The sequence below is a fragment of the Lepidochelys kempii genome, chromosome 8 (genome assembly GCF_965140265.1).
Source record: "Lepidochelys kempii isolate rLepKem1 chromosome 8, rLepKem1.hap2, whole genome shotgun sequence".
In the NCBI taxonomy this organism is placed as follows: domain Eukaryota; kingdom Metazoa; phylum Chordata; order Testudines; family Cheloniidae; genus Lepidochelys; species Lepidochelys kempii.
Genome location: NC_133263.1, coordinates 32,708,447 through 32,735,231, shown reverse-complemented (window position 1 = coordinate 32,735,231; position 26,785 = coordinate 32,708,447). Strand labels below are relative to the sequence as shown.

At 38.8% G+C, this 26,785-nt stretch overlaps 1 protein-coding gene across 4 annotated transcripts in view; it reads right to left on the bottom strand.

The window, feature by feature from the left end:
• The window catches only part of RANBP17 (RAN binding protein 17), a 276,059-nt gene that overhangs the window by 28,449 nt on the left and 220,825 nt on the right, over window positions 1-26,785 (bottom strand). For 3 of the 4 annotated variants that reach the window (XM_073355989.1, XM_073355992.1, XM_073355993.1), the window contains 3 exons: window positions 21,138-21,352; window positions 19,713-19,851; window positions 13,509-13,675 (listed from right to left, as the gene is read on the bottom strand). In XM_073355989.1, coding sequence (XP_073212090.1) covers window positions 13,509-13,675; window positions 19,713-19,851; window positions 21,138-21,352 — 521 coding nt within the window. Of the gene's footprint in view, window positions 1-911; window positions 1,739-13,508; window positions 13,676-19,712; window positions 19,852-21,137; window positions 21,353-26,785 lie in introns of those variants that run through there. The other variant, XM_073355990.1, reaches the window with a different exon arrangement.

The window sequence follows — 26,785 nt, the reverse complement described above, 5'->3', positions numbered from 1 at the left end:
AGAGAGGAGCATGGTGAAAGAGTGCTAAGCTGGACTAATACTTCACTGGAGTAAAGATCCCCTAGAGATCACATTCCAGTGGTGTAAGTTAGAGCAGTTCTCAGGCTGCTTTAACACACAACAGGGCCAAGCCACTGCAGAATCAGAGAGCTGTAACTGACTCTGCCTGCACCTTGAGGAGTTCAGACCCAAGGGAAAATTGAGCCCCTAATTTTTAAAGGCAGAATCTAAAAATCCTTTTTTCTAGGAAGTAATTGATGGAAAAATAATATATCAGGCCTTAAGAGAGATTTTTCTTAAATGAAGCTATCTAATAAAAACCAAAGTTAATGGTTTAAGCATGTCACTTTTTAAAAAAGTGTATTTGTTAAAGTGAAACACAATCAAACATCTCTCTAAAACGAGATCATAATAAAAGTACTAAAGAAGAAAGTAACATGATTTATTAACAAATTGATACCGAGGCATCACCAAACCAAAAGGAGGTGGCGGGGGGAAGAGCTGAACCACTCAGCTGTAGTGTATCCAAGCCAAATTTAGACTTTCTTCATAGGAAATACTCTCTTATGAAATTATCCAGTGAACTACAGTGTGTCTCGCCTGTAGGCATTTCTTCCCTTCAAAATTATGCATTTTCCTAGTGAGCTTTTCGTGAGCTGTTAGAAGGACCTGAGAGCCCCCTATTGAAAATTTAATCTAATTTAAATGTATTTACTTAGTCTAATCTCTTAGAAGCTATGCAGCAAGAAGGAGAGGGGTGATGGGGTTAGGTAAAGAAAAATACATTAGTTTTAGTGGACCACAGCTCATAGAGTCATGGAAATGCAGGGCTGGAAGGGACGTTGAGAAGTCATCAAGTCCAGCCCCCCATGCTGTGGCAGGACCAAGTAAACTGAGGCCATCCCTGACAGGTGTTTGTCCAATTTGTTTTTAAATGTGTCCAATCATGGGGACTCCATGACCTCCCTTTGAAGCCTGTTCCAGAGCTTAACCACCCTTATAGTTAGAAAGTTTTTCCTAATGTCTAACCGAAATCTTCCTTGCTGCAGATTAAGCCCATTACTTTTTGTCCTACCTTCAATGGACAAGGAGAACAACTGATCACCTTCCTCTTTATAAAAGGCTGTAACATATTGGAAAACTTATCAGGTCCCCCCACCTCAGACTTCTTTTCTCAAGACAAAACGTGTCTAGTTTTTTTTAACTTTTCCTCATAGGTCTAAGGTCTAAAAGGTCTAAACCTTTCATCATGTTTGTTGTTCTCCTCTGGATTTTTTCCAATTTGTCCACATCTTTCCCAGAACTGGACATAGTACTCCAGCTGGGGCCTCACCAATGCCCAGCAGAGTGAGACAATTACCTCCTGTGTCTTACATACAACACTTCTGTTAATACATCCCATAATCATGGTAGCCTTTTTGCAGCTGCATCATATTGCTGACTCATATTCAGTTTATGGTCCACTATAACCCCCAGATTCTTTTCAGCAAGTCATTAAAGAGCTCCTGATGGAGCCATATTGGCCTCTTACTATTCTTCCTGTCTTTCCATTGCATCGGAATAGTTTGCAGTTGTGCCTTTAATATTGGCTCCCGGAGGAACTGCCAGCTCTCCGGAACTCCTTTTCCTCTTAGATTTTCTTCCCATGGGACCTTATGTACCACTTCTCTCAGCTCGTTAAAGTCTTCTTTTTTTGAAGTCCATTATCCTTATTCTGCTCCTCTCATTCCTTCTTTTCCTTAGAATAAATGAAATCTGTCATTTCATGATCATGGTCACCCAAATTGCCAATGTCCAAACTATAATCCTAGTGGGATTCTCTGGGTCCATGTCTTTTGTCACTGGAAACCAAATCTACCTTGGTCATTACGGGCCAAATATATTAATATATTATATATATATTATATAATATTAAATATATTAATATTTGTCTGTTATAAGCTTGGCTAAGACATTTGTGAAAGGGATCTCACAAAACTGGGTGACAGGGTAACAAAATGGCAAATGAAATTCAACACTGATAAGTACACAGTAATGTCCACTGGAAAAAATAATACCAACTATCCATATATAATGATGGGTTCTAAATTAGCTATTACCACTCAGGAAAGAGAACTTGGAGTCGCCGTGGATAGTTCTCTGAAAACGTCCACTCAGTGCACAGCAGCAGACAATAAGGGTAATAGTATGTTAAGAAACTATTAGGAAAGGGATAGAAAATAAGATAGAAAATATCATAATGACACTACGTAAATTCATAGAGTATCCACACCTTGAATGCTGTGTCCAGTTCTGATTGCCCTATCTCAAAAAAGCACAGGGTGGAACTGCAAGAGTTGAGAAGGGCAACAACGATGTCCAAGGGTATGGAAGCACTTCCTTCCATTTGCTTTGAACTTGCTGCCTATTAATTTCATTTGGTGACCCCTGGTTCTTGTGTTATGCAAAGGGGTAAATAACACTTCCTTATTCACCTTCTCCACACGTCATGATTTTATAGACTTCTAATATACCCTCCTTTACTCCTCTGCTTGGTCATCTCTTTTCCAAGCTGAACAGTCCCATGTCTGACCCAGTATGGCAGCCCCTATGTGCTTATTTGCCACTAAAAGTATTAATATTCACATAATGGACTTATTTTCCCCTTTGAAAGGAGAAGATATCCAATATCAAGGTGCCTTTTACTTGTTTTCTTGCACAGGAGACCTGTGTTTCTCCTGTTTAGCTGTGTCCTGTATATGAAGGAGAGGGGCCTCAACCAATATGCAGTTGTGAAGGTTTGATTTGGAGGCAGAGCTCCTTAAGTCTCTTTCTCAGTGCAGTGAACTGTGCAGTGAATGGATCATGGTTCCACACAATACTGGACTTATTCAGTTTACATGAACTTTTGAAAACTGTGTGCCTGGTGCAGAAAGTTTTCTACTACACTACAACCTTTTTTTACCGGGTGCAAAATTTTTTCCATAGTCCAGATTATGTACTGAACAGAGAAGTTTCAGAGTAACAGCCGTGTTAGTCTGTATTCGCAAAAAGAAAAGGAGTACTTGTGGCACCTTAGAGACTAACCAATTTATTTGAGCATAAGCTTTCGTGAGCTACAGCTCACTTAATCAGATGCATACTGTGGAAAATACAGAAGATGTTCTTATACATACAAACCATGAAAAAATGGGTGTTTACCACTACAAAAGGTTTTCTCTCCCCCCACCCCACTCTCCTGCTGGTAATAGCTTATCTAAAGTGATGACTCTCCTTACAATGTGTATGATAATCAAGGTGGGCCATTTCCAGCACAAATCCAGGGTTTAACAAGAACGTCTGAGGAATGGGGGGGTAGGAAAAAACAAGGGGAAATAGGTTACCTTGCATAATGACTTAGCCACTCCCAGTCTCTATTCAAGCCTAATTGAATATCCAATTTGCAAATGAATTCCAATTCAACAGTCTCTCGCTGGAGTCTGGTTTTGAAGTTTTTCTGTTGTAATATCACAACTTTCATGTCTGTAATTGCATGACCAGAGAGATCGAAGCGTTCTCCAACTGGTTTATGAATGTTATAATTCTTGACATCTGATTTGTGTCCATTTATTCTTTTACGTAGAGACTGTCCAGTTTGACCAATGTACATGGCAGAGGGGCATTGCTGGCACATGATGGCATATATCACATCGGTAGATGTGCAGGTGAACGAACCTCTGATAGTGTGGCTGATGTTATTAGGCCCTGTGATGGTGTCCCCTGAATAGATATGTGGGCACAGTTGGCAAGGGGCTTTGTTGCAAGGATAGGTTCCTGGGTTAGTGGTTCTGTTGTGTGTTATGTGGTTGCTAGTGAGTATTCACTTCAGGTTGGGGGGCTGTCTGTAGGCAAGGACTGGCCTGTCTCCCAAGATTTGTGAGAGTGTTGGGTCATCCTTCAGGATAGGTTGTAGATCCTTAATAATGTGTTGGAGAGGTTTTAGTTGGGGGCTGAAGGTGATGGCTAGTGGCGTTCTGTTATTTTCTTTGTTAGGCCTGTCCTGTAGTAGGTGAGTTCTGGGAACTCTTCTGGCTCTGTCAATCTGTTTCTTCACTTCTGCAGGTGGGTATTGTAGCTCTGTAACAGTCCTTGCTGCATTGACTACAGCATCTCTACAAGAGCCCAGTCCTATTCACTATGCACCTTGCATTGGGCAGGACAATCCAGTGGTGTCCAATAGCAACTAAGCAACCTTCTATGCAAGTGCTTAGCCAGAAATTTCAACTTGATTTGTTGGAGTAAGTTAATTTTTGTTCATAGACAACCTACACCATCATTCCCTTGGCAAAATTATCTGTCAGTGGCAGATCATCAGTTAAGTGGTAAAAAACACAAAAGGGAGAGTCACTGTTCCTTATCCATTTTGGTACAATACTGTATTATTTCCAGACAGCAAATACCATTGCTAATTGGATTTTGGAAAACCACAGTGCCCTGACAAAATGGGTGGCACTATTCACAACATTGGTTCAAACCTGCTAAATGGCAAAGATAATTTTTTTTCAAACTAGCACTGACATGCTTTTCTGAGGTCTTTGCGTTATGTAACAAATGAATGAAGTATGGCAAAAGTTAAACATTTTTAAAGTGTTCAAGTATTACACTGCATTGCAAAAACAAAGAATACATATTTGTTACACTTTTCTGTGTATGTATTTGCTATTTTTGAAAATATTTATATAGCATACAAAGATAAGCTTATTGAGAAATACAGCCAGTTTTTTGATTCTGTAATGGAAAAATGTTGGCTTATTTTTCCACCCAAAAGCAATGAATGGTAAGTAATACATGATAAATACACAATAAACTTATAGATATGATGGTAAAACATCATCCTAATGATTTCATTTAATTACCCTGAAATGCATTGTATTTAATATTCACCACTCAAAAGCCAATTTACAAGTGAAAGAGGTGATGGGACTTATTCAGAAAGACGGACTGTCATTCATTGCAATAGTTATCTAATATACAGAAGTTAATAAAGCAGATTAATCTACAAGTCCCTTTAAGCCATCACTGAGTTTAGAACAACTGCCTCTTTGACCTTTAACCCTCCTGCTGTGCACCAGTAGCAGGTGCCAGCTGCACTAAAATTATGGCTGACGTGTTTTAAGGCAAAGTCTTTTCTTACTTTGCTTCTGACCAGCAGCTGACCCTGCAGGAGTGATTGTCTCATGTGCTGGCCTAAAGGCTACATAAACCAGTAACTGATAAACAAAAGCATACATACACCAGCTGCCTAGCCTTAGGGTACACATCCTACACTGACACCTCTAGCAGTTTATCCTGCAAGCCAAATTATGGCTTTTTGTTTCCATACATGCATTCTGTACAATACTTGTTACTTCATGGAACTAAACTTCCATCCACCCCAAGATCTGCCTGTGTTAACTTTGTCTCAGTCTGAATGATTAGGAAGAGATTCTCGTTTTGATTTAGCACCTTTAATAAGAGCATGCATTCTTCGGGTACATAGATAATAAAACTTAATTATGTAGTTTAGTGTTAAAATTCTTAAAAATCAAATGCTTTAATTCATATCTAATATTGAATCAAGGCATAGCACTAAACAAAACAGTACCAGAAAGAGGACTAGGCTCCTGTGTATTCTTCTAATTTCATAATTAACAGCACTCCAGTGTAGTGATAACTGGGTGGTTAGCATTATATTTTATATTGAAGTTACTGATGCATCTACATATACGCAGTTAGAGCTAGGTATAAAGCAAACAAAACCATATTTTTCATGAAGATGAGATGGCTCTGACATAGTTATCTTACTGATACAAATTACACAAGCACAAAAACAATTGGAGTAATGATTAAATGCAGTTATGTACATGGGAGACTACTAGTGTACATGTTAACATATTTAAATGGTTTCCCTTCATTAAAAAAATTATATATGATATTAAACCATCAATCAAAGCTGAAACACTAGAGTCTAAATGTATTGTCACTGGTTAAAATAAATGACTTTGAGACTGAATTTTGGCTCGCTCAATATGGTGTCTTTTCTGTTGCTTAGCCACCCAAGTCTCTGCTGGCTTGGGCTACATCTGGTATATTTCCATCCCTTTCAATTAATAAAGCAAGTTATGATACTATTGGATCACAGTTTTAAACTGTGCTAAGAGGCTGAAAACAGATGCCCTCGTGAAAATCTCTTATTGTTGTATCAAGGCATTTAGGGCTCAATTCTGCCAGCCTTGTTCCAGCAAAGCATTTAAGCATATGCGTAACTTTAAACACAGGAACAGTTTCACTGACTACAATGGGACTATTCAGGCACTTAAAATTAAGCATGTGCTTAAATACTTTACTGGATTAGGGTGTGAAAGTGCTCAGCACTTTTCAGAACTGAACCCTCTGAGTATCATTCTATTTCCTTTTAATTACATATGCATACGCTGGAGTTTCCCCATGAATTTTTCTGCATGGTCCAAAGCGTATGTATTATAAATCTCCTCAACGTTTTTATTTTGTTTAGTGTGAGCGGCTCCACACTGGCCATATATTTTATTGAAGTCTATGGGGAAAAACAAATATACCACATAATTAAATGTATTAAAAAAAGGAAAATGGCAATTTGGAAGGCACTTTTTATTTTAATAATATCCAGATCTGCCTTTAGTTACAACTGGATATTGCATTCTTTACTTTCCTGTCCTAAACTGTTGCTCCATGTAGCTGTGAACTGTTTACGTTATTTAATTTTTTTTTGTTACCTAATCAAAGCTCTGAGCACCTGTGCAACATTAAAACATATAAAATTAAACAACATGACCCACATAATCTACTCATCATACAACACTAGCCCTCCCCCATCAACTGCCCCAAATACCTCAAAGCACCCTTCAAAGAAAACAGATGAGCATTAAAACGTGCCTGAAATCCAGCTCTGTTGAACAATTACCACATCCTACTTTAGAGATGGTCATACTTCTGCTGTGGGGAAAGTGACTCTGATATATTCTTTACTTACCTTACAGGGTTGTGAGAATTAATTCATTAGTGTTTGTAAATGTCTTTAAGACCCTTGGGGGAAAATGGCTATAAAAGTAGACAATTGCAAGGTCAAATGCAGATGATGCCTGAACATTTTCAGATGGGACTAGCATGCTACCTTCATAACAATTTTACAGAATGGGCATAATTTAAAATACAAATATTTCTAGTTTAAAAACCAAAGAACAGCTCTTTCTTTGATAAGCTAAGACGTTAAGCAAATATATTAGGTTAATTTAGCTTATCGTACATGAAAAAGTCATTCTGAACTAACAGCACACATGAATTTAGAAGCTTTACTGGACCATTTATTTAATGACCTTTCTATTATGCAACATTTCCGCTCAAGTGATAAGTACAGTAATACTTTGATAGCACCTCCCATTCATTACCCTTAATTAATACAGCCTTGCAACACCCTTTTGAGGTAGGATCTATTACTCTATTTGAAGATGGCAAAATAAGTTGCCTGAGGACTCACAGGAAGTCTGTGGCAGAGCCGGGAGCAGAACCCAGAGCTATTTCCCATTCCCATGCCTTCAAGAGACACCAACACCTTAAAACATGAATGTTAAGTAGTTGTTTCTGGCACTATACCTGTCCTTGAGTCCCTATCTCATATTTGTGCTTTTAGGCTCCCATCCACTTATTTATAAATAATGTTGCTATGTGACAGAACAAAGCAAACAGAAAGAGAAGCGGTGTCCCTTTAATCACAAGGCCATACTTTTTTCTACCGCTCTAAAGGCTAAAGAAAAAGGATTGGTGCCTCCGTGATTATGGCAACACATACATTTAGTGAATTATAGTCAATGACTGAATCCCATCAGTTCATGGTACACAACCACTCACTGAGAATTTTATAAGAGAAGATTTGTTGTGAAATATTTCATGTCCAGTTTGGAATCAGAAATCTACACTCAAGATATCCCTTCTGTGCTTCTAAACTGGATACATGAACAATGAGACTTCCCCAACAAAATGTCCTGGCTAATTGTATGCAACAAAATAAGGTGGAGCCATAAAATAAAAGACATCTTTCTCTTTTTAAGTATGGGAAGATGTTCATTACACAGGGACTTTCATACAGAGGCAATTGTCACAAGCAACCAGTCATTTGCTTTGCCAGTGACTCCCCTGGCTTTTTCAATTTCTTCACACTCGCTTTTCAGTAAGTTTTTCCCTTTCCTGGCCAGCTTTCTCTTCTATAGTGAACCAGTAGTAAAGTGGTCAACTTGGGTTCATGACATCACTCCGTTACCCCCAAAATTACTTTGGATTGTGATGGTACAATTTCAGCAGTCTGACTGCACAGCTAGGCACAGAAGAATCCGAAACAGATGCCGTTTGCCTAAACACAAATATGTGTGGTCTTTTTTTTGCTAATTATGAAAAACGTCAGACAGAAACATTAACACATTTTATTAATGACATATTTTAGAGTGTTCCCAAGTGAGACAAATCTACTTTAAATCCTCATGTAAATTCACAGCATCTATTAAGTATGCTGTTGCTTCTCCTGCTGCTTACTACAATGAAATGGAATCAGAATTTTAAGTATGAAAAATGTACCATACAGTATGTCAAAATGCTTAACAATACCACTTCAATCTAAGCACAGGAAACAACAACAAAAAGGCAGCTGATTTCCTTTTTGTTGTAATTCACTTTGGGATACATGGCATGAAAAGCACTATAGAAAAGTAATTTTCATTGACTGACTGACTGCAGAAAAGAATGAATGTGGTTTCCATTTATGTCTCTGCTGAAGCATGATCCCTATAGCTCATGTCAGCTATTCAAAATCTGCAGTTAAATGCAATTGGTTTAAAAAAATAGAAAGACATGTTGGCTTTTTTAGCCTTGGCTTGAACCAAAGAGCTGCACAGCACATAAAAACATGAAGCTATTTGTTTCAAAGACGCTGTGTTAACATTACATAAGACGAACTCTTTAGAGTGACATTAGCTAAGAATGTAAAATTAAAATCACATCAGTAATACTGCCTCTTAGAATGGGCTCATTCTGGGTATGTGGAAGGTGTTGTTTCCGCAGCTCTTGCAATTATGCTGCTACCGGCAACTCCAATAAGGATGTTCATTCTACACAATTTTATTTTATTCTATTAATCTAGCAGACAGGACCAGCCACACTAAACAGACACAACTCTTAAAATCCCACTGCTCTCCCTCCAAGCACACTAACTCAACTGCCTACCCCATGGGGATTTTCCACTCTAAGGCATAACTAAATGAATACCCATCAACAGATTGCAGTTAATGGAAATACTTTAATATTGCTGACTGTTAATCCTAAATAATCTGCACAATTTTTATTTTATTTTTTTTTACCCTTGAGGCTCCAGCAGATTGGTGCCCACTGCTATACTTGACTAAACATTCAATCTCATATGTACTCCTTTTTTCAAGCTTTTACTGTGACTAAGCCACTTGTGGAATTTTATTTAACAGAGGCATATTTTCTGTTCTATGCTAAGTGCAAGGCAATGTATGTACTGTCACTGACAACACCTGTCACAAACTCTTCTAATAGGTTGTCAATGACAGAAGTCACACAATGATGAAGTTAACTTTTATAAAATGAGATTAGGCTGTATCTTGCTTTCATATTCCTCTTTATTAATTAGAGGAAAATATTAGGACACAAAATAAGAGGTTTTATGTGCATAGAGATAGTATGACTATGTGCCTCACTGCCATGTCACCTCTATTATTTTCATCATAAAGCCTGTTATATCATCATCAATAATAACCTTTTGAACTTGTATTGCATCTTTCCTCAGAGGACCTTAAAGTGATTTGTAGAGAAATATTATCAATCCCATTTTATGGATGAGAAAACTGAGGTACATTTCAATTTCAATTTGTCTGATACAAAAAGAAAATCATTTGATCAAGATATTCTAGTTTCATAGCTCGTTAAACAACTTTAGAGAAGATACTCTTCATGATCCACTAGAAACTTTTAAATGTCTAATTATGATTCCAGAGATTTAAGCTGAAAAAAATGTTCTAACTAGTAAATAATTACAGTATCATTGCATCAGTTTAGTTTAAAGAGCTGACAAACCTCTCTAAACTCAAAGCACAATTAGTCATTAGGGTCTAGTTTTTCAGCACTGTTAAGCAATTTGTAACCCATTCCTTTTAATAGGGTTATGCATTACTTAACCGACACAGATGTCTTGAAAACTGAGACCTCTAGTTATGAAGCAGCAACCTTGTTCATTAGCCTCCATGATAGTCAAATCATCTATAAAACCAGTGTTTAATGGCCAGCCGATGAATAATCAATGGCTCACTTTTCATCTGAGTGTGAAAATGAGAATAATCTAATATCTTGTCCCTCTGGTAAGATGCAAAGCCTTGAGTTCCGTTTCTATTCAGGGCTGATTTATAACCCAATGGAAACCTGATGTAAACATATGATCAATGAGTCCCATCACTGCTAATAATAACCCCCAACCGGCCCACTCCCTCATCTCAAAAGCCATCCCTTTAGGCTATTAGCTCCAGCCAGCTAATCCTCTCTACTATTCCTGCCTGCTGCTTTTACCTTGGCCATCCGTTCAGTCCAGCAGACTCAGAAGTAATTTTATACGCTGCAGAGAGCGGGTGGAATTGATTTTTCACTCAGTGCTCAGTTCCCATCTGAATAATTATCAATTTTACTGCCTCATAAAGGGAAGAGTCAAAATTTCAAATCAATTCAAAAAGAGCTTCTGAGACTACAGAAACCATGCATGAGAATAAAGGTCAAAGTTGTCAGTGACCTCGGGAGATGATGTCAGATATTAGTACACTGAACAGTTGACATCAGAGGCACTCAATATGATATGACTAGTGCTAATGCAAATCATATTTATGCTGACTACTGGAGACCAGTCATTAATATTTAAAAGAGTATCTGAAAGCCTGCATTCAAAATAAAATATAATGTATTCCACAGATTATGAAGTTAATAAAGATTGATCACTGCTTAGTCTTATGCTATAAATTGAAGATTACCGAGTATTATTAACAACACACAAAATATTACATTAAGGTTGTAACAAAAGCAACAAATGTGTGGAAATTCAGAGTCAAGGCTGCCCGTTCTGTCCTTTACACTCCCATCACTGTGCTCATATTACAGTACTGCCCACTCTGACATATGCAAATATGGAATCCATTGCTGGATTCCATAGAACTTGCACAGGGTAAGGGTACTGTGAGACATGATAATGGCATCATGTCATATCTCAACAGTGCCAGTAATAAATGTCTCAAATATACTCTCAATATGCTACTTGCCAGGTATAGTGGGCATGCTTAAAAAGTCAGCATTTGCCATGTTCATCCTCTAAATTAGAATAGTAAATAACAATTATCACACAGTTACCCCAGTTATCACATGCCGATTTTTTTTTTAAATGGCAACCAACACATTTGCTACCTAAGCATGAAGACAAAGGTCATTGCAACATGGTGTTTTGTGGACATCCTTTGTTTTCTTTAAAAGCCCCAACAATTCTGTTCTTGTGAAACTGTCAGTGAAACTGTATTGGGTGTTTTGGGACCCCATGGATCCTTGCAGTGTAGTAGTTCTAGGCAGTGATGAGCTGCCAAAATTTTAACAACGGGTTCCCTCTTCACCCCACAAGGGGGACGTTGCCCACCCCCGCCGCCCCGGGACTCCTGCCCCATCCAACCCCCCCGCATTCCTTGACACCCCCCCCAGGACCCCTGCCCCATCCACCCCCTTCCCCTGTCCCCTGACTGCCCCCTGAACCAGGCAGGAGGGTCTCGTGGGCCACCATAGTGGGCGCCCACGCCACCCCTAAGAGCCAGAGGCATCTGCCGGGGGGGCGAGATGGGGAGTCCTGGAGGTGTTTACCCGGGGCAGTTCCCAGGAAGCATCCGGCAGGTCCCTCTGGCTCCTAGGGACGGGGGAGCGTAGCTAGGGGAGTAACAGGGGGAACGGCCGCTCCCCCACTGATCACATCAAAAGTGGCGCCTTAGGCGCCGACTCCCTGGGTGCTCCGGGGCTGGAGCACCCACAGGGAAAATTTGCTGCCCGCCCTGTGCCCGGCCCCAGCTCACCTCACCTCTGCTCCTCTTCCTCCCCTGAATACGCCGCCCCGCTCTGCTTCTCCGCCCCCTCCCCCGGCTTCCTGCGAATCAGCTGGTCGGTGGGAAGCCTGGGAGGGCTGAGAAGCAGGCGGCGGCTTCCCGCTCAGGCCAAGGGAGGCGGAGGTGAGCTGGGGCGGGGAGCGGTTCCCCTGCGCGCCGCCCCCCCGCCCCCAGGATAGTTGCTGCGGCGCGGGCGGCCCTCCTCGCGCCCCCCTTTCCCCCCCAGCTCACCTCCGCCTCCCTGGGCCTGAGTGCGAAGCCGCTGCCTGCTTCTCAGCCCGCTCTGGCTTCCTGAGCGAACAGCTGATTCGCGGGAAGCCTGGGGAGGCAGAGCAGCAGAGCAGGGTGGCGCATTCAGGGGAGAAGGCGGAGGTGGAACGGAGGTGAGCTGGGGCCGGGGGTGAGGCGGGGAGCTGCTGGTGGGTGCTTTGCACCCACCAAATTTTCCCCTTGGGTGCTCCAGGGCTGGAGCACCCATGGAGTCAGCACCTAAGGCACCACTTTTGGCCGGTTAAATTTAGAAGCCCTTTTAGAACCAGTTGTCCCTCGCGGAACAACCAGTTCTAAAAGGGCTTCTAAATTTAACAACTGGTTTTAGCGAACTGGTGCAAACCGGCTCCAGCTCACCACTGGTTCTAGGTACTAAAAAAAGCCATATGCAATTTTAAGATAAACTAATTAGTCCGATACCCTGCACCTGTCTAACCACCACCTAACCTTAATGTATCTGGATTATAATGTACACTGCTGGGAGAAAAAGTCCTTCCTGACTACTGCAGTAGTCAGTTTCTTCCCTGAAGCGTGATATTTGATTGCTCTTATATTTGCCTTTGACACAAACCCCCCCAAATAAAATGTCACCTACCGCACAAATGAAATATTGTAGCACAATAGCAATCACATCCAACTAGAAAAATGTGCTGATTTAAAATACCACAATGTTCTTGCTCTACCTCAAATATTTTAGAGATACCCCCCTCCCTTTTAAAAAAAAGTAACTGTGGGGGATAATTTATAAAATGAGTATAATGATGAATATTGCATTTCCTCAGCCTATGAACTAAAGTGAAACCTTGTAAAAAGTTATCCTAAAATGTGAGTACAATAGCCATGTCATCAGCGTGAGAAAAAATATCTTCACAATACTTCAAGAATACTGGCATGAAAACAACTCTGAAATTAATTGGGGTGCAAATATATATCAATTTAAAGAGACCAATCCTGTTAGTAAATAATTGGAGTTATCATAATCTAAATTACTTCAAAATGATGAAAATAAATAGGGATAAACTTTGTTCACAAATTTAATAATATCTCAGAGGAAAGTTGAGCAGAGCTTAAGTTTACCTGCTGTAGGACTTCAGGGTTCTGTTGCATGAAGTGCAGTAATCTTTGTCCATCCTGTGATATTTCTCTACATCTTACTGGTTTCTTGCCTTCTTTTGCTATGTGCTTGAAGAGGGAGGTAACAACGTAGTCTAAACTAGCACAACAGCTGGAGGAGACAATTGTATCTGCATAAGCAATGAAAGAAATAGTTTTGTAATCGCTTCTGTAATAAAACAAAACAATTATTATGAATAACTTGCAGGAGTGAAGAAAATAATACACACAAGGTAAGCCTGGAAGCTTATTTTAGATATCAGGTTAAATGATACTTAATTTTACTACTTGTTCTTTTCCTTTTAAAATTTCTTGGTATTAAGCAGATTATGGCCCCAATCCTGCAATTCACAATGGACAGTGGACTGCTGGGTCCACGCAGCGTCCTACAAACTTCATTGTGGTTCTGTGTGAGCCGTGATTTACCCGCACATTGTAAATTGCAGAATCAAGACATTACTTTTACTTATATGAAATTATATATTCAGCAGATTTCAGATTTTTGGAAACTACGATTGTTTGTTTATAGCCTTTTTACAGAGTTTAAAAATTCAATTTAAAGAGACACCGTGAACATTTAAAGTAACTTTTTTAACCTCTTGACTGTTGCTGAGCATCTCAGAAGTGTATAAATGAAGGTTTGTATTCACAAATGTACTAGTAGCATCCCTCCCCCCCAATATTATGTATCATTTTCTAGTATACAAACGTGTGCCAGATATTTTACAGGACACACCTAAGTGGCGCTACCCTGCCCCTCAGAGCTTACAACCTGCACATTAGATGCCAAACAATGAGTGAGGATCACAAACAGCAGGGAGGGGAATGGGGTAAGGAAGGAGAAGTATTACAGTAAAGTATCAATTGATTACCTATTTTAAGGTGTGATGGTTCAATTACCATTTTTAAAAAAAGTAAAGAAGATAATAACATCATAGAAATTACGGTTACTGACTAATGTTCCATTGTTTTTCCTGGACTGTAAAGGCATGACAGCAAAGCAGGATATGTTGGAAGCAGGAGCAACAGCTACCTCATATCTTTACTGATTATATCTATAACTAAGGTAACACATTGAGAGATTAAAAGCTTAAACCTATTTGAAAGTAACTATGTCTGTCTGATTTATGTAAGTTATTTTGCTGCTAGGTGTCGCCTGCTGTGCTGCTGCTGTGGAAGTGGATTCTGTTTGTTTACATGCATCAGTGTGGCAAGAACAGCGTGCTGGCCCTTTTTTCTCTGTGCAGGCTCCTTTTCTTCCTTCTAGCTGTACTGGTACAAAATAGCAGCGCTCACCCATATCTTTTCTTAGTCTATCAGCTGACATTTTTCCTGGCCCAAAGCACACTGGCTGCAGTTTAAACCCTCAATCGCTAGTCTCAGCTGTAGTTTCCCTACCAATTCTAATACTGGGTTCTAATTAGAGTCCCAGTTTAACCAACTGTTGGTTCCTCATGATCCTAGCACCAAAGTTCTCTGTGCACACAGAATTTTTTAACTTCCTCATTTGCTGGATGCAGGTTTCAGTCGCAACTGATGTTCTCTGCAGGTGCAAACATCACGTTCAAACGAGCTCACCAGTATTTAGGGCTCCATCCTGCTCCTGCTGATTTGAGTGGGAACAAGACTAGGTCACTTACAGCTCATAGTGCTTACTTAGATGGGCTATCGGAGTAGGGGTGCGTGGGAGCCGGAGAAGGAATTAAACTGTTAAACGTTCATTTGGAAGGGAAGGGGATTAGAAGGATCCAATTAAATGTATCTTGAGTTCTTTGAACTATGCTAATTTGGAGGCTTGCCAACCTTGCAGTGTTCATTTAAATATATCCTTCTTGTCACTGGAATACTTTGATCTGTGTCAATTTAACTCTTTAAACTCTGTGTATCATGTTGTTTTTAACTTTCCTTTATCTAAATACCAGCATTACATAGTTTTCAAAGTTACATTCTTCTGAGGTCTTTGGAAATATTTAATGGACAACACAGTCACAACTGACCTCACAAGGCTATGTCTCCGCTCCGAGCTAGGGGTGTGATTCCCAGCTCGCGGACTCATACTTGCGTTACCTCTCATTGGGCTAGCGCACGTATCCGCAGCGGCACAGCTGTGGCAGCCCAGGTATGTACCCACCCATTTCATGCAAGTTTGTATTCAGCACAGCTAGTCTGTGCTGCCACTTCCACGACCCATGCTACCGCAATTACATCATCGAGCTAGCATGAGCACGTGCAGCTGAGCGGGAAATCACACCCTAGCTTGTAGCGTAGACGTAACCTGTGACATGATCCTGAAAGGTATTAAGCACTCCTGAGAGGTGCTGCGCTCCCTCGTTTTCAATGGTTTCCACTGAAGCTGTGGGTGTTCCAACACCTCACGGGAGCACTTCATATCTTGCAGAAGCGAGCCCACTCCACTAAAATCAGTTGATGTTTTGTCATTGAACTCAACTAGTGCAGGCTGCTGGGAAGATCTGCCTGAGTAAAGACTGCAGGAACAGGCCCTTACTGTTTTCTCTACTAAAAACAGTCCTGCATATAAACAAGAGATACAACTGATGGCTGAACTGAAGCAACATCAATAACGGCAATGTATTTAAAAATACAAATTCCATCGGATGGCTTTGTTGTACTTCTACCCCAGTGATTTAACTCCATTTGGTTTTAAATTGAATACAACAAAGTAAATCATGAACATCCATCTATAAAATCGCAGTGGCTCTAAACATGTTGATACTGTGCAAGTAGATATTTTACATTCTACAGTAAGTGATCTTAGAAGGACAGTGGACAGGTCTATCCTATCACCAGCTCATAAGGATCTGATACAAGTGTTAAGGGCTACTTATATTGTCCCATAACGATATATCAAATATGCTTTTCAGTGCTCATTTTTCCTTCTGATTGCAAGGGCATCACAGACATAAAGGTCACGCAAGCCCACCAAACTGATTTTTCTGGGTGTGCAGAGCCTTGTGCTGAAGTTCTTATTGAATCTCACACAAGACAGATAATCATATATCTGGAGCAAATAAGTTTAAGAAAAAGCTACAATTTCTGGGCTGGAGGTAGAAGGAAAAGATGGAATAGGGAGAGAAAGGATCACGTGGGAAAACTGGGAGGCAGGCCTGGATAAAGAGGAAAAGCCAAGATGATCGCCCAAGCACTCAAACCAGTTATATATTTATATCAGCCTTAAGGTGGCTGACATTATTGCAAAAACAACTTGAAGAGGCCTTTTGGCTTTATCATTAACATTTAGTGAATGGTGCCAATAGATGTAAAGAGCATTATTTTTAAATGGCTTGCTAACATTCTTGAGCATGTCATAATTTAAGAGATTTTTTTGTTTCTAAGGTAAAGGTAAATGGGACAGACTTGTGTTAAGTGGCATTTCTCTGTCCATCAATTCCGTACACTACAATGCCAGCATTATCTACCTTTGTGGGTAAACTAGGAAAGTAAACAGATTTAAGCAACTTAACATCTAAATGAGAAAGCAAGGCATAGAAAATGTTATATTTTTCTTTTTCTCAAAGAATGGCATAATTGCACTATTAATCATAGGAGAATTAGAAAAGCTTCACATAGAGATTAGTGACAACATGCCAGGCAGGCTACGTTAAAAGGTTCCAATCCACTGAGTCAGCTGTGAAAAAGCCAGGTAAACACTTTAGAAGAGAACTGTTGGAGTGTTTATCCTTGCAATAAAAGCCTAGATGAGGACTTCCATTACAGCTGATTTACAGCCAGGGGCCTCCAAAGGAATAAATATAATTTCACAGTATATTATCAAGTGTGAAATCATGATGCATGCAGAGTGTCCACTCAGGGACAGAATGAACAGTGCTGAGAAATGAGGATTTGGGGCTTCTTTATTCTTCAGCTAGAGCTACAGTACAAATCTCAAATGCTGAGCTTCCATGAACTAAGAGAAATGAAAATATATAGACAAACATTTCTCCTAGGGAGGGGGGAAAAAGTCATTTCCTGGGATTTAATTTTTTAAATAAAAGAGGTACTTCATTTTTGTAATTATTTTTGAAGATGATTCATACATTCTAATGGTTTACAATACATTTTACCCCATCAGACTGCTTGCAGCCTTGACACTGCTATTCTTCAAGATGCTTTTGCAGCATGCATGCTTTGCTTCACTAAGAGAGGGATCCAATTTATATCAAAATTGTCCATTTTCAAAGGGCAGAAGGCTATGTTGGAACATGAACAAAAATGAAATAATTGTTTGCTTCACTGTCAAATAACATGTATTACTCCATATGCTGGGATTTTTCAAAGAAGCCAAAGAGAGTTAGGAACCCAAATCCCAATGAAATTTAATGGGATTTGGGCACTTAACTCCCTTAGGATCATGGCCACTAATTGCTCTTATTGAGGGAAGATCAGCTTTTGTTGACATCCCGTTGTAGGAACAGGAAAATTACTCATTTTACTGTGTAAAGTTAACTACCTGAATATATGAATTGATTTTATGGCTTATGTGACAGAATCGATACCTTCCATCAAGAAATCAGTTTTCGATACATGTTGATGTTATTAAGAAACAGGATATTATAGCTAAATAATCACTTTACCACTCAGGCATGGACTGTAAAAAGGCTCTGTTTCTGATTGACAATTCAGGGAAAGACAAGTGAGTTCCTTTTAATGTGCAAGTGAGGTTCATTCAGATCAAAGGGTATGTCTCATTACTTAACATTTATGTAGAGTCAAATGTTCTTTTGAAATGCTAGGGAATGCAAGAGAAAAATGGGAAACATAACTGGAATTTTACTAAATATGGTAGATAGGAGTCCAATACAACTCAAAGTGAACAGAAATTAATTCACCTGCCAAGAAATTGCATCTGTGCAACTATTATTGTCAATACACTAGTGGAAAAGATTGCTTCAGGACCACAAAGTTACAATAAGGTTTGGATATGACCCAGTCAAAGTAGTTGGGTGTGGGGTGGGTGTCAAACTAAATAGAGCTGAGTGAAATTTTTTGGACAAATAGTTTATTTGGCATTTTGGTAGTATATAATAAAATGATCTGAGGACTCCTCAGTAATGTTGCTTATCTATTCAATGTCCGTTTCCCCACTAAGCATGCTTTTTCTAACAGGAGAAACATGGAATCTGTTTTGTGAAGTTCTGGAATGCTCTGTGATGCCTAGTGTACTCATTCATTACTACAGGGCTTGACTGACCTTAGAGGTAAACAACTCTAGCTATTAGAAAGTCTATATAAACAAATATCATACCTACAGGCTATTCATTAAATACAACTCCTTCCACAAAGTAATAAGAGAGCCATTCCTGACTATCATTTTAGGGTCTTGTTTTCTAGGCTAGTTAGAAAATGTAACTGCAACATACACATCTTTCTTTAAGGCTCTATACTCTACCCCCATATTTTGACTGAATTTAAGCTATTGAAATCAAATTTCAGTTTTAATCAAACATCTGGACAATAATCTGTTAAAAAGTGCTAATGAATGAAGATCAATTACAACCAGACTACTTTTAATATAATTCTAAATATGATGCTTGTTTACTCTGTGAAGTACAGCCAATAAATATTCTTTATAATGTAAAACCTAATTTTTCTTTTTTATTGATAAGGTTAGCTTAGCCATCTCTACTCATCTACCAGTCATGCTGATAAATGAAAAGTGAACAGCCGGAGGTTACTATTCCATATGCTAACAAATTTTATCTCTGAAAGGCAAAATGAGTCATATACTAACATTCTCTACTGTGAGGCTTATGGGACAAATATATCATTTTATATTTCACTGCTGTAAAACTTCTTCAATGATAACCCAACTAGAAGCACATCATTATTATTTTTAAAGTTTCTAATTTGTAGAAAGATCATTTTAAAATATTAATGCAATACACTACTGGCCAGATTTTCAGAAGAGCTCAGCTCCCATTTAGACACCTAAAATAAGTGATCAGATTATCAGAATGCTCAGCACCCACCGTCTCCCATGGTCTCTGGACAATAATTTGTTACACGGCAAATGAATGTTCTAATGGGCCACTTATTGTAGAAGGTTAAGTGAGAGTGGTTGGGTGCTGAGTTGTTCATTTTTTAAATCTCACTCTAATGACTACATATTCCCCACATTCCAATTTCAGCTAAATCATAAGTAACACTTACCTAGTGCAGTAAGTCCTTCAGATATTGAGGTAAGAATATACATTAGCACATGAGGTTCTAAACTGGTAATGAAACTCATATGATCCTGGGTGAGACATTCCAAGAGTGGGTAATAAGACTGACTTAGTTTTCGATATTGCTGAAAAAGAAAAAAAAACATTGATAGAAAGTAAGAAATACTATGGGCTAATAGAAATTATAGCATTAAAAATGCAAAGCTGGCTGAAATATTAACAAGATTATAAAAATGCACAGAATGATGCTGTAATAAGTCCCAATTATCTATTAAATTAACAGCTTTTTTCTACAAAAAAGTCTGTCTATGGTGGAAATCTTTGATTGTAGGTTACCATACAAATACATAAACTCAGTTTTAGTTTACAAAAATCCCTGGGTAATGAAGTCATATTAACCTTTTTATGCTACATCCCATTAGCAACTCAGTAAAATTGGTATAAAACATTATTCAGATCAAGTGTTCTGGGAACAGTTTGACAGTTCAGTGGCTAGTGCTTCCTCATGCTACATAGAAGACTTTTTGAGACTAAACCCAGGTTGGCTGAATGCACCACAGAGATTACAGTTTTGTGCAATGATTCTGCAACTTGACCCGCATAGACAGACCCTTGTGCCCACTGACTTTAATTGGGTTCTGTGTGGGTATAAATATATGCCTGTCTGGATCCATTTGCAGGATCAAGGCTTTAGAATGGGTTATTAGGGGCATTACCTTCACTACTGACATGACTGTCAGACTTGGCTGCATGGGCTCACTATCATGTAGCTATATACCAGTATTTGACTGGGGTAATTTTTCAAAAGGGCTAAGGCAAAAGTCTGCGTATTTAGCACCTCTAACTATCTGATTCATCCCTCAGTGTGGAAAATGGCAGTTCCGAATGAAAATGTTCTGAAGAAAGTTCCATGATCCGAGCTAAAGCTGATCATGCACTCGATTTGTTGTCTTTGAGAAGTGACAGTTCCATTGGTATGAGACTAGCCATCTCAAAGAAAGTTTGGTTAATATTTTAATGTTGTTTTATAGAAAGCACACCACAAGAGTTATATAAATTCAGATTAATCCCAGGCTGACAGATCATATAGGGCCAAATACTGCTTTAAATTATATCCAGGGAACCCCAATGTGGTTTTCCTGGACATAAAAAGCCAAAACTGGCTTCTCTCTTTCCCAGACATGTTTTTGTGAATATTTTGGAAATGTTACAATCTGCTATGACAATTCTATCATACATGGAAATACTAATATTCTAGATGTGGCTATAAATACACTCAAGCAACTGGACTAAAAATATAAATTGCATTTGAGCTGTTCTAGATCCTGCTGTCTCATTATAACAATTTGAAGCCTGTGGTGATATTATTTCATAATTCACATAAAGACTCCCAAGATGAATAATTGCTTACAAGCAAGTCACTGTGGGATACTGAAAGCAGCATTTTGACAAAGGCCTGGAGTACATTGTCAAAGTGGTTGTCCCCATACAACTTGAAGACGCCAAAGCTGACATAATTTCCACATAAGGCAGATTTGAGTGCAGAATAGCAGATGGAAATGCCCTTGAGTTTCAGTGGATAAACCTGATCTTTTGACAGAGTCCCAAGAGACAGGATCTGATTACCTGTTCAGAAAAAAAAGAAGAGAAAGAAACTGACATAAACAGTTGCAAATCTGGATAGCTCTGTCACTTAACATTCATTTCACTCTTTTATCACTTTTTGTCTTTATTTTTATTATTGCCTACCTGGATAGGATCTTTCTTTTGTAATTATAGTAAAAAAACAATTGCAAAGTTTTAAATACATAGCATGTATACATTTAAAAAGCTGCTGAGTAATTAAGAGTGTAAGAAGTAAAAACATAACCTATGGATTCTCAGTTACCGACGTAGGCCAACATCCTCAATTAGCACAGACTTTTCAACCAAGGCACAGACACAGAGCCTTCAGGGTGGTTCCCACATGGTAGATCTGACTGCAGAATCAGGGCCTTAACTGATAGTTTTCCATACTGTAACTTAGCCTGGTTTTGATCCATTACCATGGTGGCCTCTTGGGATGGTTGTTTATGTACACGCACATTAAACATACCACTCACACCACAGATATGTCCATTACAAAACCAACTATTTTACCAGTCCACAGATGTGAATCACTCAGATAATCTCAGTATTTCTAATGTAAAAATATTACAGAACAGTAAATATTTGGTGTTGCTAGTATGAAGCAATAGTGATTTTTGGTTCTGTTGTGCAATAACTCAGAAGAGCTCTTCTAATGCTCTCTATTTGTCTATCCAGGTACCTATATGACCTCCATTTTCATAGTATCAGAGCACCTCAGTCACTATTGTGTTGATCCTCACAATGCCCCTGTAAGAAGGGAGGTATTATTCCTATTAATTGAAGCACTGTGACTGTTATGGCTTGTCTATGTAACATCAGTGTTGGCAGGCAGAATCGAACCTGGGACCTCTGGAGCTAAATCACATGTATAAGCCTCTACTGCATAAGCTAAAACCAGATGGCTCTTAGCCAAGGCTATAGCAGACTCATCAATCTCTAGGTGATCTAGGTGCCACTAGAGGGGGACAGAGCACCACACCCAGCAGGCATGGATTACATCTATACTGGGAGTTATTCCCAAATAGCTAATCCTGATTACCAATAGGCGTGAATGCTCTTACTCTGGAATAAGAGTGTCCATACGGATTAAGTTAATTTGGAATAAAGCACTCTTATTCTATTTTAAGCACCCTCCTCACTGGACCATATTCTTCTCATAGCAGGGTAGCTGCTAAAGAGTGAGATGTAAGCTTAGTACTGATTTTCTGTTACTGTTCTTCCACTCACTTGAAGTAATCCTTCAGAAATAAATACATAAACCAGCAATACAAGGGACAGTACTTAATGTTATTTCATTCATAACAAGGCCTGATTTTAAGGAGGCTTTCACATGATCTGCATCTGCAGTTGGGTACTTAAACCAAACAAGTGGTAGGATGTAACCCTTAAAATCTATTGGTGGTGTGAAAATATATGTGCATACGTTAAACCCACAAAAGATAAACTGTTGTTTTAAAATCTGGATTGGAATGGTAAAACAGATAACAAAACAACCCAAACTTTCACATTGGTGGTTTGGCACATTGCAAATATCAGACAGACACAGACATGGTATCATTTCATACTAGTATTCTTGGGCATTTTCTATTCAACTGAAAAGGAGGCAAATAAGTCTCCTGGATGCTTAAGTAAAACTGAAGAGACAAGGTGGGTGAGATAACATCTTTTATTGGACCATCTTCTGTTGGAGAGAGAGAGACAAGTTTTCAAATTTCCCAGAACTCTTCTTCAGGTCTTGTTTCTCGAATATTCTGGGACCCACATGGTTACAACAACACCACGTAAAGTAAAATTGGACTATTATAGTGAAAAGAAGAGAAAGGGGAGGGTACATTCCACAAGTTGCACCAGCAAGGAAACGTGAGTAAAGACTCTCCAAGCGATGTAACCAATATGTTCAAGGCCAAGATGTTCAAAAATTGGGTACCTAAAGTTTTCAGAGACCAAAACTGGATGTTGGCATTTGTGAGAGTCTACAATGGATAACAGTATATTTTAGCATTCTCCTCCACCAACAGGTGTCGCTGTAAATGCCAATACTAAGCTACAAAAGAAGGAAATAGAAAAATAGTACCCAAGCATAAAAAACAATCAATTTTTAAATTGGGCAGTAGATTGAAAATCTAATACTACTAATACAGCAAGGAACAATTTAACCAAAAATTTAAAAAGAAATGTTATTTTATTAAGTTGCTAGGGCTGAATGGATTACTACACTATGTTTTGAAATACATGTTCTAGAAGCAATTTAAAGCTCATTAGAAATAATTGTCTCTGGCTACTAGAAAATGTGGTAAAATTTAATCCTCATCCAAATGTTACCTGGGCTCTGAAAACAGGAAATTGTTTTGTGCTACTGTGGCTAACCTCAACGCTGACCCTGTGCAGTAACTGCTAGAACAGCTGAAAGCTGAAGCAAAATTAAAAACTTATATCAAAGTATATCATGACAGAATGTAGATAAATAAAAACGGCATATTGAAAGTATTATTTTTATGTCAGTCTCCTATAACAGAGAGGTAAAGGTGTTACAAAAACGTAAAGAAACCACAAAACAAAGGAACAGATGCTCCCCAAATGCACTAGAACACAGTTCTTCTTCAGCTGGGAACCTAAGAACATATAACAAGGAGATTTAGGGTTTATCTACACAGGGACATCCAGGAAGGTTAATCTGAATTAACAAAAGGTGTGATTCTGAAGGGGATAGTTAAAATGAATTCCAAAGTGAATTAAGCTAAAGAGAATTAAGGCCACTTCAATTTTGAGTAATAGCATTCACACAGGGATTTAATGCAGTTTAACTAATGTAGTTCAAATTCACACCTTTAATTAATTTGGATTAACTTTCCTGGATGTCCCTATGTAGACAAGCTCTAAGAACTAGACTTGTATATACAGAACTAAAAGTGAAATTCAGTGACCGTATATTGCTAAGAACGGTGGACTCCGCTGTCCACAAATCCTCTCAATTTTCCCCTCTGACAGTAATTTTTTAAATTATTTGTATCCTTGAGGATTTTTATCATTCAGTCATACTGGCTGCAAGGGATACAACACAGTATCTTTTGCCACACTAACTGTGGAGTGCTACAATGAGAGTTTACCTCTCAAGCAGGAGCCTAAGCCAAGTCCAAATGAATGTAGGGTTGTTTTTTTTTACACCACTTCAGTGACTGCATTCTGTCACAAAGCCTGCTTAAACTAGACTGCCTTTGCCACAATACCCATGTCAGTGAAAAGGTATTATAATGGAGATTTTAGTCGCTGGTGCCATGGCATTCACAGCACAGCAATTGGTAAACAGACTTAAAGGTAGGTATCCATTTATTTAGGTTCTGACTTTCAGAAGTACCGTGCACCCAAAATTGCAGTTAAAGACAATGGGGATTGAAGATACTCAGCACCTCTGGAAGTGAGACCCTTAGGCGTTTATACCATACTCTTCATTGCAATATGTAAGATATCCCTATATACCAGTCTGCCATTACATAGGACACTACAGAGAGTGTTCCACTTAGAGTGAAGTGGAGAGAAGAGATACATAAATCTGCAAACACACTCCCTTTTTTACTTGAACACATAATTCTTATAGAATACTGAATACAGAATGCAGCATGTGTTTGTGTACATATAGCAGTCCATAAACATGCCAATCCACCTAAAATGCAAGTTGTGAGTGGAAAGAAGCGTACAGTCCTCCCAAATGAATGTTCAGAAAAGTCATTCATATTTAAGAAATAAGACAAGAGTGAAAGTGCATTTGCAGACAGCAAATGCCTGCTTGACGTAACGGTACTGTAGGAGACACAAGGCCTGAGGCAATAGTTTTTCATTGCCTGAGGAAGGTCACATTTTCTTAGACATGCAGTGTCTGCATTTAAAAAAAGGAAAGAATCACATGCCAGACAGCTCTGATCAGGGAGTTCCAGACTGAGGAAACCAAAGAGTTGTAACAATAATCACCAGTGCAGCACGTTTAGGTAAAAGTGGACTGGCACTGGATGACCTCAGCTGCTGCTTGTGCATTGCAGGGTTGACCAGACAGAGAGACAGCTTGGACCGAGGTTTTGAATTGATTTATAGATCAAGAGGATCCTCAGTGTAACTGAGCCATAATCTGGAGTTTTCCTGTCGTTAGTTTGGTGCCAGTCAGAATTCTAAAAGCAGAATTTTTACCAACTGGATATAGATATGTCTCTGTGTGTGAGGATATCATTATTTGAGAGGAATCGAGAAAAAGTCTGTATTAACGTAATCCCTCATTTCACCTACTGATGTAAATCACACTATAACTAAGTTTATTTCTACATTTATATAAAGTATGCATCTGTGTTGCCAATTTTTGCAATTATATCATTAGTCTTGTGTTGTATGGTGTTTTTCTTAAAGCTCCACTTCATAAAATCATGTTGCTATATGAGGCTCAACTTTTGTTTAGAAAAAACCAAAACATGTTAACAAGGGGGGGTAATCCTTCAAAGGACAGCACAGGGATTTAGATACTCCAGTTAGCCAGAGATCCTCGAATAATAATTTATATAGTGCTTTATACATCCAAATGACTGTACAGACATGAACTAATTAATTCTCTCCTCTCCTGAAGTAGTATTATCCCTATTTTAAAGATTGGGAAACTGACAGAAGGGTGATCTGAAGTAGCCAAGACCATGCGGTGAGTCACTGCCAGAGCTAGGATAAGAATCCCGGAGCTCTGGATTCCTAACACTTTGCTCATTCCTCCAGAGAACACCACTTGCTCCCTTCCAATGACTCAAAAGTGTACCCCTAAATGTAAAAGAAATGTCAACTGAGCGATAAAAAACACATGGACTATAGTTTAGTTACTCTAAGATAGAGTGCCTCCATTGCATTTTTAAAGATAAATTAAAAGTGCTCTTAACATAGTCTTGTTGCCATAAAAAGTCAGTACTGGCCAACATATGAGATTCCAGAGCATTTCCCTACACTTAAAATGTCAGACACTGTGTTGTGATTGGTGGCAAATAGTGGCATTTTAATAGTGATGATTGTAAGCCAATTTATTTTAGTCTCTTGAAATGGCTTTACTGCTCGTTATAACAAACTAAATCAGAGAAATACCAATTTGTGTTGGCAAGGTTCACTGCAACCCAGAGACCTTCACCTGTATGTTTTCGTCCTGCAGAATGATTCAAACATTTTCAAACATGTTGGGAAAACCTTGGCTGCTTTTAAACATGCCTATAAACATGTCAGTCTCTCTTTGCATAGTAGAACACACATCTACTTTATCAACATTTTCAAAAGGAGACAAAAAATGAAAATGAAGAAAGAAGGGTTACTTATCCTACAGTAACTGTGGTTCTTCAAGATGTGTTGTACATATAGATTACCCCAATCACTCAAACAAGAAAAGAAAAGTTAATGATTTCCCATTCTGTCACAATC